A 14,872-nucleotide genomic window follows, 5' to 3' on the forward strand; every position below is an offset into this window, starting at 1 on the left:
AGAGCAGAGGAGATGAACTAATGATGCTCTGGGCTGTGGCTATGTCTGTGGGTTGCTTGAGGCAGCGGGTCTCTTCTCCCTTCATACCATGGTTTGCTGTTTTCAAAATAAAAAAGTAGTTCTGTGAAGAACACTGAAAGTTTATATCCTTGCTCTCTGCTTACTTCACATTGATTCTCTGGGCTGCTTTTTAGGAGCTCCAGCAGAAGTTTCTCAAATCTTACTTCCTAGGAATTCAGGCTACATCTGAGCACAGGACTTCTTCCTCTACTTCACAGGTACCTCAGTACAATTGTTAAGGTTCTTCTTAGTCACTCAGACCATTAGTATTTCTGTTAGTCTCTGCAGTTTAGACTGGAGGCTTTTTCCTTCTAATGGCAGTACTTAATATTAACAAGAAAGAAACATTTTATTCCGAAAAGAATTCTTCCTAATTCTTCTTATTTTGTCCCAGACAGCACAATGTAAGCTCCACATAGTCCTTCATGTCTAAGAGATTTAAGAAATGTCAGAAATTCTACTATAGTACAGATACTTTTGTTATGACAGTTTGGGTAGGACAAGTTTATTCCTGCAACTACAAAATCATACAGTCATGATGAAACACCATTTACTGAAACGGTGGCAGTTTGCATAATATGTCTATGCACAGGCTACCAAACATCTAAAGTACTTAATCCAGGTTACTAAAATCACACCACTGCAATGAAAAAGCCCCTGTGAGTTGCCTGTGCCATACTTTCTGTTGGCAGTCTATTTCCTTCCCATTTTCTGCAGAATTTCTCAGATCTCTCTTCTGCATCAAGCAGATTCTTATATATCCTATACTCTTTACCTCTAAGAGACAAACATTCATTATTATTGGAGGTCTCATTAGCCCTTTGAAAAAGCACTGTTTGAACATGTATACCATCTGTAAGAAATCAATTTCTGTTCATCCTCAAGATGATCATCCGTTTGTTCTGATGGCTTCTTTCCCAAATGGCCAAGTAGCTGTGTTTTCAGAGCTACTTGACACCCCCTGTCTCCCAATCCAGCATTTTAAGTGTTGCTGAATTCCCATTTGCAAGTCCTTTGTTCTACTGTAGAGGTGCAAACTTACCTATTCAGTCATTCATTTCACGTTTTGGTCTTCTGGGGCAGTAGAATGAATCTGCCTCAATAAAATGCTGTAGCAGCTGAGCTTTGCTTTTGCATTATAAAGACAAACAAAGAATCCTTGTTGGCATAAATTCAGTTTAAGATGTTGGGTCTGTACTGATTTACTCCCACTGAGAATTTGTCTCAAAGGCTTTACTATTTATTTCACCCATTTTTTAACTTTCTTCTTTTTTCTCTTCCAGGGCAACAGGCTTTGGCTTTTTGAATGCACTATGCAAAGCAGCAGCTGTACTTGGAAACTTAATATTTGGTTCCCTTGTTGGTATCACCAAAGCAATCCCTATTCTCCTTGCTTCTACTGTTCTAGTGTGTGGAGGTCTGGTAGGACTTCGGCTTCCTGACACAAGAACCCAGGTGTTGATGTAACCGGAAAAAGCCATTTACTATTTATTTCCTTCTTCGTACAAATGTCAACTCTCCTGACCGATGGTGCAAAGGCTTCAGATTCTCAATGCTTAGTAGAGTGCTCAGATGTCAGAAATCGAACTTAATGGATACTTTGGAGTGGCAGAGATTTAGAAACCTCTGTATGGAAGTTTTAAATGTCACTTTTTTTTGCTTGCATACATTGCTACTCAAAAGCACTTAACTTCAAACTGCAAAGCTACCTCTTAAAACACTTTTGGTGATATGTCCAGGAAGGTAAAAACCATACTGATAATTAGATATTTAAAAAGCAAGCAGTCATACTATTTAAGAAAATACATGCTAAATTTGGCCATGGCATTGTGAGCTTTTGTAACAGTACAGACGTGCAAGTCAATTATTTAGCAGTATTGGTGCAGAGAATTTTAATGTATCAATGCATGCAGCATTAATCAGGAAACTCTACAGACTGCATCAGGACTGAGAATACTGACCTTCTGCAGCTGTGTTTAGATGGTAAAAACGTGTGGCAATGCCTCTTTCTTGGGAAACCTTTTTAGGCACAGTCAATCTAAAGTACAGATTTCCAGCTACACCCCTTATTTGCTGCGTAGAAGGCAACCGCTATCGCAGGGAGTTGAAAAGCCCATATGGATAAGAAGCAAAGAGAATAACAAACACTTTCACTCTTTGCTGCTGATCCTCCAGAAAAATTTTGGTTTCTTCTCACTTGTGACATCTGGAGTATTTATGCCATTTTAAAACAGTAAATTTGCCTTAATGCAGCAGTGAACCAGTGCAAATATTTATGTTGTTGTTAAGTATGAATAAAGGAAGAATCAGGCCAGTGAACTATATGAAAGTAAAATGCATTCAGAAGTTTGTTTGGCATTTACACTTTTAATGAATTTTTCTTTGTCACAGAATGGTTATAAAAATGGTTATAAAAATATGTGGCCATAGAATGCCACCTAGTAAATTTAGTCAGGTCATAAATTCAATATAGTGTATAATGTAATTAAAACATCTCATTATTTTTTTTTTAAATAATACTAAAACAAAAAAAAAAGCAATAATAAAAAAACACCATTTTTTTCACAGTTTACACATTTCTTTATATAACCATTTTCTCAGCTGATTTCTAATAGTTCTAGAGATATCTCACCACTTTCAAGTATCTCTCTGAAAGGCCATTAAGAAAGAGGCCATGGCAAGGCTGCAGGGAGTGGTAATGTTTTTATTAGACCAAGTGCAAGGATGGAGAGCAAATGGTAGTAAATATATTCCTTCTAATCAATGTGCTGTGGACTGTTCTGGATTACAGTGAAGAGTTCACACAGTCCTACTGCTATGCAAAAGGCTATGGGACATCTTTAAAATGTTAGCATTAAAGACTTAATACAAATATATTTATAAAATTAATAGACAAAATGGGCTGATACTCTGATGACAGAAACTGGCATTGCTTTCAGTGGAGCTAAGACAACTTCTATCAGCTGATAAACTGTCTGCAGTTTCAAGTTTCAAAGAAAAAATCTGGTAAAGAAATAAGAAAAAATTTATCAATATTTTTTCTAATTATGCCTGACAACATTTATTAGGTGGTTGAATCATTGCCAAAGAAGTTAGACTCTCAGATGAGGTCATCATATAGTAAGATAGATCTTTTTTTCATTAATATACGTGAACTTAGCTTTGGGTAGTAATATCTGTCACTGCATGTTGTGTCAATCATTGTCTTAGATGTATTGAAAAAATCAGTAGAAGTCCACATAAGAAGGACATTCATTACATTTAAAGTTCACTGATTAATCTACTGATTCTAGAAGTGACATTTTTTAGTTACTAAGAAATGCCTGTGCTACCAAACGTTAGCCCAAGATGTGGTTTTCTGCTATTAACTAATGAGAAAAGAAGCTGAATCAAAAAACCATACGTATGGAAAACTAATGGGGATTTTTTTGATGTTGATAGTTTACATACAATATAGTAAGAAACAAAGTTTAGGAAGTGTGTTTATTTTAGAATATAAACAGTCAAGATATTTGAGATGAAATATTTTATATTTAAAACTAACTTAAACATGTCTTTTAAATTTCTAAACTATGTTAAAAAAATGGGGAAAGAATTATTTTTCACCAAGTTCCAGGTTAAGAACAAAACGCTGGCCTTAGTTTTGCATCTGTGGCTTTTGTCCACTAGTCATAGCCTTAATGTTATTTCAAGGCTGTTTTCTCCAATGAGAATTATATTTGAGCCCTATTTCTCTGTGCCATTCATTAGTAGCATGTGTCCATCTCTTTGTACTTACTGTACAACTTATTTTGAAATCTGAAGCCTCTGTACATGTTTGGAGTAAACACCAACAGCAATGGTAAAATATTACATTGTCTTGCTATGCACTGTCCGCTTGAAGTAGTATATTTTGGCCACTCTGTATGTAATTCTGAAAAACATCCAGATCCAAAACTTCATGCCACCTGACCAGCATGGAGGAAATGGGCCACTGAAAAATAAGTTCAGCTCTGGAGGGCTATGGTTCAAGGCTAACACACTAAAATCTCATTACATGTAAAATTGTGCTGATTTCAATGCTGGTTCTTACTGAAAATCCTGACTACATCATAAATATGGGATTAAGTCTGGATGAAGTGGAATATAACAACAATAAGAATTAGTAAAGATTAACAAAATTCCCAACTACATGGACCTTCAATGGTCCAAAATTAGAGTGAAAGTTCTAACACAGGAAAAGGGAAAAAGAAGAACTGTGGGTAGGAAAGGGGAGGAAATTTAATGGAAGAGATGACAAAAAAAAAAAATCCACATATATTTCCAACATATTTAACAAAACCTAAGGCTAGAATTTCCCTAGCTGGTGAGCCAGTTGGCTTAACAGATTTGAGCTAGCACACAAGCCAGCATCAAAGCTGTGTGAACATTCAATTGTTTGGGCTTGAGTGCATTAAAGATTCATCTCATAAAGACAGAAGAAGTGGATGCAATTGCAAGCTATACTTGCTTAGATCAGTACAATGAACAGGCTGGAACAGAAATACTTCATCTATGGAGATCTGGACACAAATGTTACTTACATTATAAGCAAAAGTGATTTGGCTGGTCTTTAGTGAAGCTGTCATCTTTTTTTCTTTTTTCCAGCTTCCAAAGCAATCTCAGGCAATAAATACTTGACAGTAGGAATTGCACTTCCATTCTATGTCTATTCACTCACATCTCACACAAAGGGCCACTTAACAGCCTTGTTAGATCCCTGATACACCACAGAGAACCAAACTTGTTAACATTTGTGTATTGAAGCTATAAAACATACATAATCAAAACTGCTTATTTGTCTGTTTTGGTCACTGAACTGACTGACCGCTAAGTGGAAACTCCTGTCAGTCTAAATTGAAGTAGGATATAAGGTCTAGTGCTCGTCTCCTGTAAAGCTGAAAGGCTCTTCCTAATGACAGCAATGACAAAAAGTACAATGGCCTCTGAAGACAGAAAAGACTGACAGAATTCAGAATGGTATTAACCATGATGGTCAACTATTCTACAATTTGAAAACTGTCCACCAAAGACACCATATGCTTTCATTATTGGCAAAGACATTTTATTTGAATTAGTTTTACTTCTTACAGGTTGTTAGAGTTTGACTTAGCAGACTCTTATTTCTTGAAAGCATCTTATTCATTGTGTTTGTACTTTTTAACCAGATTGGCTATATTCATGTTAGCACCTTGATAGTTGGAAGCATGCACTACAACCTTTGGTATGCATTGCATTGATTGCTGAGTACAGACTTGGAGCAAGGGAACCAGCACTAGGTGTTGATGGTTTCTGGAGCGCTGAAGGGAATTGCTAATGAATGATGTATTGGGAAGCTTTCTTCCTCTATGCTTGATTTTAGCCACTGTTCTTCCAGAGGTGTATACTACAAAACTTTGACACAGGTGAACAAGTGTTGGCCCTCCTTCCTGATGGCTACAGTAGTCTACTCTTTTTTCATCATCTTAGAAAAGTGGGGCAAAGACTGCTGACTCAACCTCTGATTTCTTTCTCTTCATGCCATTCCATTCATTCCATCCTAAATTACTTTTCTTACCAGAAGGACAATTGTAAAGAAAGTCAAAACTCACTATTCGTGCTCACACTTGCTTCTGACTTCATAGTAACATTCAGTAAGAAGGTTTGCAACATATCTTTTACCATTTGACCATCTCTTTTTAAACCAAGATGGAAAACAAGTTCAGAAGTCCTTCAGACAATCTTACTTACCCTTCGGAGGCAGCCAGACTCTGCATTTCTCTACATATCCAGAAGACTGAACTGATGCAAGGAGGGGTCTCCTTTCAGAATGGCCCTTGTTGGACTCCTTCTGCTGTGGGGGCAGATACCGGGGATTCTTCTTTCCTGTGCACTTAGCTTAGCTCAGCTCCATTTGGAGGAAATATTATTCTCTCATCTCTCTTTCTTTTTCTGCCGTTATCTTCATGTAACTGCTCTTGAGGCACAATAGCTGATTCCAATTCTTAGCAATATAATACGGTCCTCAGCCCCTCATATGGACAGCCTCTGTGTACTTGGCTTTAGCTGTCTTCCCCATGGTGAATTTTAAGATGATCTTCATTAGTTCAGAGAGCGATGTTTACATCCGCTTACACCTTTTTACCTAAACAATATGGTATCATGCTAATGCAATCTACAAGCCATGTTTCCTGTTTAGTAACCTGGAAATGCAATTGAAATTTCAATCATAATGTTAAAAAATGAATCCTTGCACTCAGGAGGTCAAAGACACAAGAAGTGAAAACAGAAATGCTCCACTTCCTCTGGAGTCTTGAAAGAAAACATATGTTCAGCGATCATATTCCAGAAGAAAACATGTCTGAGGGACTGCTTTTCCTCTGCATTTCCTGCCTTCTTGTTCATTAAACTTGCTGTAAAATATTAATTTGCCTGAATTTGTACTTTCCAATGCTGCTAGTTCAGGAAATGCAGCATGAAAAGACAGACTTTCCCCTCCAGTCTGGAGGCAAGACAGGGCAGTGATGTGGAAGTAGCAGAGACATATTAGTCAGAAAATCTGGAACTCCGTTCACAACCTGAATTAAATAGAAAGCACTAGTTTATAATACTACTTGCAGATTTCCCTTACCTTTGCTTACCCTCACCCAGTCTACAACCAGCCCATATGCCAAAATCAACCTCATTTGCTTTCTTCTGATGTTGATAATTTCAACATCAAGTGATGCAAAACATTATCTGACCCATTATCGCTATCTGCATTCTTTTTCTTTGTTGCAGTGGTGAATACCTTACACCTTCCCACAAAGCAAGGGTCCTTCAATATTCAGTCCTACTCTATGTGTAACATTATTATATAGACCTTCATCCAAATCCGGGACTTTCTTTGGTACAGTTACTTAGCATGCCAGAAACAGGAAAAAGACAAAACAGACCTGATTGATCTACTTTTCTTATTTGATAGTAGGTTGGATTATCTCCAGAGATGCTGGCCTGTAATACATAGCCATGTTTTCTAGTCCTTGGAGTAAAACCTGTCCATCTAAAAATTAATAAAGCAATAATTTTTGGCAGTCTTGTCCCACAACATACACACAAGTTACAGTTATGATGACCAAAATACTTAGAAAAAAAATGGGGAAGAATACAGGTGTAATTGCTTCCTGGGATAAATGATCTTCCCTGCTTCACAAAGGTCTAGAACATACTGCTTGCTTCTGATCACTTCACAGTCCAATAACCAAAGATTGGACACTACTTAACAGCACAGGTATTTAGATGGGGATAACCTGACACAAAAGTATTGTCTTTTCCACCCAGGGTATTCATGCATATACATTTTAATGCCACATAACAGGGAAGATTTGTAGAGATCTTGCCCCTGCTGTAGCCATCAACACTTTTGAGCTGTAGCCAGACACATTAGTCTGCAAGTGAGAGAGAGAAATTGCTGGCAGGCTGGCTTTCATCACTCTCTGTACAGCTAATCACCTAAGCTCATTTCACTTGGATCCTAAGGATCTGCTTTTTAGCTCAGCCTCCTACTCTGATTTTGGACATCTATTGCCTGCCACAGATTTCACCAGTAGTTCTGACTAAGCAAGTTGAAGCTGCTTGCTGCTAATGGACAGTGCTCATAACTCCTCGCAAGTGCAGTACTTTGCAAGAGTCCAATGTCTTATGTGTCGTCCAGTTTCATCTATCTAGAGCTAGAGTTGACCTAGCATTTCTCTCTGATAATACTGCATGTTTTCTAACCTAATAAGACATGTCTTCTATTCTCTTAATGTCTGCCTTGTAAATATATGCCTGTCCCTCACTGGCTATGTGATAAAAGTCATTTGTGAATCTTATGTAGGCCAGGATCGGGAAATAATAATGAAATGGAATAAAATTAATGCAAACCGAGGCCTAGGATTCAATTGCTTTTGTTTTTGCTAGCTGTTTTCCTTAAATCCTAGCCTGCAGCTATATAGTACTGTATATTATAAAAAGAAGTATTACAGAGTTAGAGGTGAATACGTATACAGACACACATGTGGGTGAGTACACACATATATATATACACAGACCTCCCTATAACACAGGTGGATGTAAGACTTATAAACCATATTCTCATCTCATTTTTGATGACACTGTTACTTTCTGCACTGTGCCTTATGCTTTGGACACAAATAACACCCTGCTCCTGAACACAAATAACATTGTGCAGAACCCTTTACTTAGTCACGTGCAAAATTGTTGGGATGCCAAGATTCATCTTAGCTGTCTATTAGCTTTTGATCATTGGAAAGGAACTCCTGAAGTGGTCTGAAAAATGATCTCTGACTTAGCTGTAGCCCGACCCCTGCCCCACCACACCGTACCAAACAGCACAACAGCACGTCATGCGAAGGCACTGGTCGTGTCCCACTGACTAGGAGATACAGCACTCTCAGATACATAAAATCCTAAAAGCTAGGAATTTTGTCTCATTCAACAAGAAGTCCTTCAAGATGTTCCATGTGGATCTCAACATGTTAACTTCTGTGTAAAGTACGAGAAAATGTCTGTGGCTTCCTGTATGATATTTTTTTCATTGTTTCTGCATACATAACTGCTGTCATTTTATTAAAGTGGCTGAACAGTTGTTTGCTGCTGTTCTTATCAGCAATCTTTGACCAGCCTGAAACAGAACCATTGCCAGGGTGTCTTTTAATTAATGATTAACACCCACAAAGATCTTTGATGGTAATTAGTCCTGTATAAAAGTAATTGTGGCTATAATTCAGGCAAATCCAGGATGAAAATGACAGCACATGCACACAGAGCAGTGAGAGTGGAGAGAGCTCTTTCAAAACCTCTGGCATGTGCTCTTTCCCTCTTCGCAGTGTGCTTCCTCTGGTGGGGGACATGCACGCATGCTACAGAACTAAGAAAGCAGCAGAAGAAATGGTGTATTCCTTCCACGAGACTTAAGAATGTGTATTTGCTATAGGAAAGCCAACTCTATACTAAAATTAAACAAACAAATCCAAGCAACTTGCAATTCTTTTTTTTTTTTTTCCCCCATGTGTTCTATGAGTTGATAAACTGAACACCAGTCTATACCAGACCTTTGGGAGGAGGCTATGAAAGTTTAGCAATGCCCGCATGACAGTACTTTTGGAAAGCAGCAAGTCTTTCCCCACATACTCACTGAGACTGTAGCCTGTAGTTTTTAATTGTGATTATGAATGGACAGTTTCAAGTAGAATATTCTTGTTCAATTTCAAAGTAGTAGCAGGTAGTACTACTTTCTATATGGATATTTGTAATCATAGATTAAAATCTGTGAAGGTTTAGAAGGAAAAAGCATATTAAAATTTGGTACAGAACACAACCTCCCATCATCTGCTTCAGACAAACTTCCCAGCTCTTCCCTGTTTCTTCCTGCCACAGATCCCTTCTGATACGGTGACTGATTTCATTACTGTTTCACTAGTGAAATGAAAGGTTTTACAGACATTTGCGACATAAATGAGAGCAGGCATGATACCAGCACTGTAGGAAAGCCAGCTTATATATAAGAGTTAAAAAAAATGCACGAAGCTGCTAGTGACTGCCTTTGTTGTCTTCCTAGTGGTTTAGGATCCTACAAACTGTTATGTGAAACTAGTAGTGTACGTGTTAACTGATCCCTGTTTAAATCAGTGAAGCAATTTGCAGGATCAGAATCTTGGCTTTCTCTTTCAAAAATACTGAATACATAATTGTGTATACAGTCATAATGGAATTGCTGTTTTGAGAAAAATGTGTTCTTTTAGCCCTTATTTTTAACATGAATAATTTTAGCCTGTTTTTTTCCTGTGAATGTAAGGTTTCCCAAACAGTAAAAGGATTTTTAATAGCATCCCATACTACAAGCTGTTTTCTATAGAATATCGTATTAAAAATCCCAGTTAGAACTCTTTTTAAAATTGCTGTATTACCCTCAGCTACATAACACTGTGACAACTAAATTGTATCTCATACTTGACCTCAAATACATGCAACAACGTACTATACACGAAGAGGGTCCCCTGTGGAGAGTCAGCCAAGTCACGACAATCACACCAATATGGCTACATGCCGTGCTCACTTTATTAAACAAACAGGTCATATTTATAACTTAAACCGACCGCTCACCGGACTTTACACACAGGTGATTGGATAAAAGTCTCTGGGCCATGTGGGGTCCGTGTCGCTGACTGGTGAGCAAGCTGCGGGTGCCTGATCAGAGTGTGCCGAAGACAGTGTGTTGATTTCGCGGTTCCCAGGACTTGCTCTGCACCTGGCTTCTTGTCTGTGCATAGCTTGTTTTCTTTCTCCCACTGCTTGTTCCCAGGACAATTTAAAACTGCTCTGCAGCTTCAACTAACAGGCCTGGGTTGTCCAACCCAGACAATGGTAACATATGTCCTCGGTCCTTTCAAAATCCCTCTACATACACATAATTAGGTTTGGGGTTTTTTTAAGTGGGCAGTTTCCTTTGCAGTGTAATAACATAAGTGCAGAAGTCAGGCATCAAGGATGAGCTACTGAAGGTAGATCTCTTTGGCTTCACTGTAATTCATTTGCATTGTCAGGTTACTGATTTTCTTAAAAACTTGTTACAATTTCCTAATGCTGAGCAACAGAAGGAAGCCATGTATTCTTTCCTAGATTTTTGTGAACTGTTTTCTGTTCCCGGTTTCTCCTACTAAACTTTCACTCAAATTTCCAGCTGCTCTGAGCCAACTGGGAATAAAATTTTTCAACTGTCTTTACTGTACAGAAGCGCAGGTGTGTTAGTGTGCATATGTTGTCAAGAAAATCATAACCATTTCTGCCAGTCTCCATTTCTTAATGAAAGGAAACATGTACATTGTGTGTACAGTAATGAGCTACTTTGAAGTTAAATTCCCATTTATACATGTTTACTTCCAGATCTGCTAATCTGCAACAAGATCTTGGCAATGGTCCTGACCTCTCTTTCTCTCTTTGTTTTCTTTACTGCTGTGTGTGATCTCCTGCAAAGCAGGTTGCAGCCATCACTGTATGTGTTTGCATGTATGTGCTTTGATAAATTCTCTCTTTTGGAGTTGTGAGTTTTTCATTTCAAGTCCAGCTGGTACAATTGTGAACTCTTCTTTCCAGTATGCTCCTCTTTTTCAGATTGCCAAATTCCAAAATGTTTGACCAAGTGTTTTAATTAAGTCCTCTTAGGAAAGCTGTCTGTATACTTGTGAAAGGGCATGCTCTGTGTAGGATGACTGTGTACAGTATAAGTCTATAAAACGTGGAAGTGTTTATAAATTTATCTGCCAAATGTTTATCATCCATGTAGCAAATGCAAAGTTATTTAATGTACATCACATTAATAAAGGGGTATTTTTTGCTCCACTATATTCAAATAAAGATTTGTTCTCTGCAATGAATACATATCAGGTGTGATGATAGCCAGAATGTCATTCTTCACTAACCACAAAATACCAAAAATGGTTGTTTTACCTTAATTATTTCTTTTACAAAGGCTGTCTATGTATCTCATCTTTACTGCCTGTAATAGAAGTCCAACATGTATTAGAAGAAAACATGGAACAAGTTAATAAGGTTAAAGAAATGTAAATGACCACTAAAAAAGACAGTAAAAGTTGCTGTGGTTGCAGGAGACAAAGTTCCTTAGTTAACCATCTGGGATTCATATTTTTATAGTACATAATTGCACAAAATAGACATCTGGCCTTTCACTACATGACTGCACTGCAGGGGTATATTATCACCCAAAGGGTCTAATCTAACTCTATGTGAAAAGCATACTGCTGCAACATACAATGATCCATGCATCTGAAAGGTCAATTATAGGATTTTTATAAAGGAATTTATACAAGAAAATATGTTTCCGTAAGAACTTGGTATTCACAAAAAAAAACCAAAACCAAAAAACAACAAAACCCTAACAAACTGAAGCAGCACTACAACAATTTTAGTTCTTCATGCATTTGTGCAGTAAGGGCCTCCAAAAAGCCACAACAGATCCAAGGTGGTAGCTTTAAAATAACAAAAAGCTGCTGAGTTATTTGTATTCTGCCATCTCCATGGCTGGATCAGAAATAGGTTTCCAAATATAGGTTATTCCAAACAGACGATGGATAAACAAAACACATGAGCCTCTTCAGCTGTGTCACCAATAGAGAAAAGTTAAGCTGCATGTGAATTGAAACGGTTTTTAGCTCATGCAAGAGCACTGACTGTAAAACCCAACAGCCAAGAACACATATGATTTTGTGACTGTCCTTTGGTGACTGGAGTATTTTGTGGTACAATACAGAAAAAAACTTTCTCTGTTTATTAAGTACAACCAACACAAGTACTAATCCGTATTTTAAGTCTCCTTAGTTGTACACCCTCATCTACCTGCATTTAAAGGTGATGGGTAGTATAACTACACTGCTCGCATCCTCTAGTGTAGATGAAGCTTTTATGCTTGTGTCTCCTAGTCTCATTCTGGGAAGAAATCAACCTCCTTAGTGCAGAAGGTAACAATCCCAAAGGCTGTGTAGGAGAAGATTTGCACATATTCTTCATAGCTACCTTTCAGAAACTTCACCTAAGCTCTAGAAAAACTTCAGCAGCTGGGAAAGTTGTGTTGGAAGACATCGTCCTGCAAAAAGGACACATCAGCTTGCAGGACTGCATTTCTTTGAAGAATTTGCAAGCATACATGTATATATTCTTGGCTGACACAGTTATGTTAGCAAAAAGGTGATGCTTAATTCACAGCAACATGTGTGTGTGTGTCTATGTATTTGTGAAACAAGGCAAGTACATAGAAATTGTGGATGCAAACTTAAGAGGAGGAGGCATTTTGTAGTATCCAGCACTGTGTATACCTGAGACCAAATGTTACAATAGAACATGTGCATCCTCCATATGCTTTCCTTTCCACTAGGATGCTGGCTAGGCTATGTTTATTATTTAATCCATTCCAATTGTAAACTTATGCACATGATACATTAGGCTGATGTGAGATCGCTGTCTTAACATGTACCTCTCCGCACCCAGTTTAGTCATCTCTAGAATTTTTTTATAGCGCTTTACATTGTCAGCAGAGAAAAGAAGCATTAGCTTAAAGGTCCTCATAGACTTTCCTAAAAATATTAAGCTTTACTGGAAGTCATACAATTCTGTATGTTTTCTGGTACCACTGTACATAAATTTTCATATATACAGGTGAATCCAGTCTTTCTGCAGATCCATTTCACATCATGTTATTTCTGGCTGTCAGAGTGGATGTAACTGATCTGATCAGGACTTCAGTAATGATTTTGTATTACTATAACAGACTAAAGTTGTATGTGCAAATTAGCTTGGGAAGACACCAAAAGCCACATTATGGAGAGGGGGACAGAGCTTGAAGTAAGGGCCTGACCACATCAGTTGCTGAATTATACAAACACAAAAGTCTGTCAGCACTTGGGTACACTACCGTCTTCAAAGTGCCATATGATTCTGCTCGGAAAGCCAAATGCTGTCCCTACATTTAGACCTAGAGGCAAAAGCTGCAGTCACTACCGTTAGTGGTAATGCCTGAACAAGCTACATCTGGAAATGCCTACACCTGCCAATCCAGGCAACGTTTCCAGCTTTGAAAATGAGAAGACAAACCCATTTCAACCTTATCAACCTTATCAATCCTTGACTAACTTCCCTTATCCTTCAGAAAAGCCAGATTGTGGCACTTCGCTGAATAGGAATTTGTCAAAGTACTCCTCAAACAACACTGTCCAATGCTGAAAAAGAACAGATGCTTAGGAATCATTAGCTACAAGAATGAAGTGTGAAATGCTTTCTGCATCCACTTAAAATGATGGTTGGATATCCAGATAGTTTGCTTGAATCTTGATAGGATACAGCCTAGGCTACAGATCTAATGTCAATTATCCCACAGGCAAATGGCACTTTAATTAAAAAAGTTTCATGATAATGCACGGAGTCAGATTATTGCAGAACAACAGTGGTTTTGTCAGTGGTTACAATAGCTCTGAACTGTGCATTTTACACAGATTGTATCATAATATATTTAACTGTGTTGTGTGCCCGTACAGACTGCAAACTACTTAACCCTGGGACTCCCAGGGGGTTCCTGACTTTAAATAAAAATAACCTTTGCTTTTCCAGTCAGACTGGACTTTACAGAGCCTAGGAATAAGTAATCAGATAAAACTAAGAGTAATCCACCTTCTACAGCATCCTGGAGGTGAAACCATTAGTGGACTCATATTTACTACATCATTTAGGTTTGAGCAGCTGTCCTTGCACACACTTTCCCAAGAGCTCCCTTGCAACCTCCAGATTCTGCCTACAAACAACTTTGCAGTGCTAGTGGTAGAGCTAGACTGTCCGAAAGGTAATCCTCCTAGTATGTAGGATTACATATCATTTAGGGTCTTTTCTCCCATGTTTATTTCCCTTCCAGCACATCTGGGCCCTTGGTGAACTGCTGTCTGTGAATGTTCCCCCTCCCTCCCATTCTGTTTGTAAGGAGTTAGAGAAATGAATGGTTTGTTACTGTCCAGTAAAATTGCATGGAAAATAAACTCAAGCTCCTTGATAAAATTACTCAACATCCCAGCTCTCGGTACAGGAGGAGTCTGACTTTGTTCTTTCCATCTTGATCTAAAACCAGGGCTTTTTAAATTTGAATAAAATGGTGAATCTGTTCAGAGAGAAAACAAACAAACAAACAAGTCACTAGCTATTAGTAAAAGTGTTGGAATAGGATCAAGGAACAGTAAGATAGTGTCATACTCTTGACTTACAGCAATATAAGTAT

The 14,872-nt window shown here is 38.0% G+C and overlaps 1 protein-coding gene across 1 annotated transcript in view; it reads left to right on the forward strand.

The window, feature by feature from the left end:
* The window catches only part of SV2C (synaptic vesicle glycoprotein 2C), a 116,206-nt gene extending 104,728 nt beyond the window's left edge, over window positions 1-11,478 (forward strand). The window contains exon 13 of the mRNA XM_056325302.1: window positions 1,344-11,478. Within this exon, the coding sequence (XP_056181277.1) occupies window positions 1,344-1,527 (184 nt within the window). The 3' untranslated portion in view covers window positions 1,528-11,478. The remainder of the gene's footprint in view (window positions 1-1,343) is intronic.
* The last annotated feature ends 3,394 nt before the right edge of the window (window positions 11,479-14,872 follow it).

Source organism: Falco biarmicus, chromosome Z (assembly GCF_023638135.1).
Source record: "Falco biarmicus isolate bFalBia1 chromosome Z, bFalBia1.pri, whole genome shotgun sequence".
Lineage (NCBI taxonomy): Eukaryota > Metazoa > Chordata > Aves > Falconiformes > Falconidae > Falco > Falco biarmicus.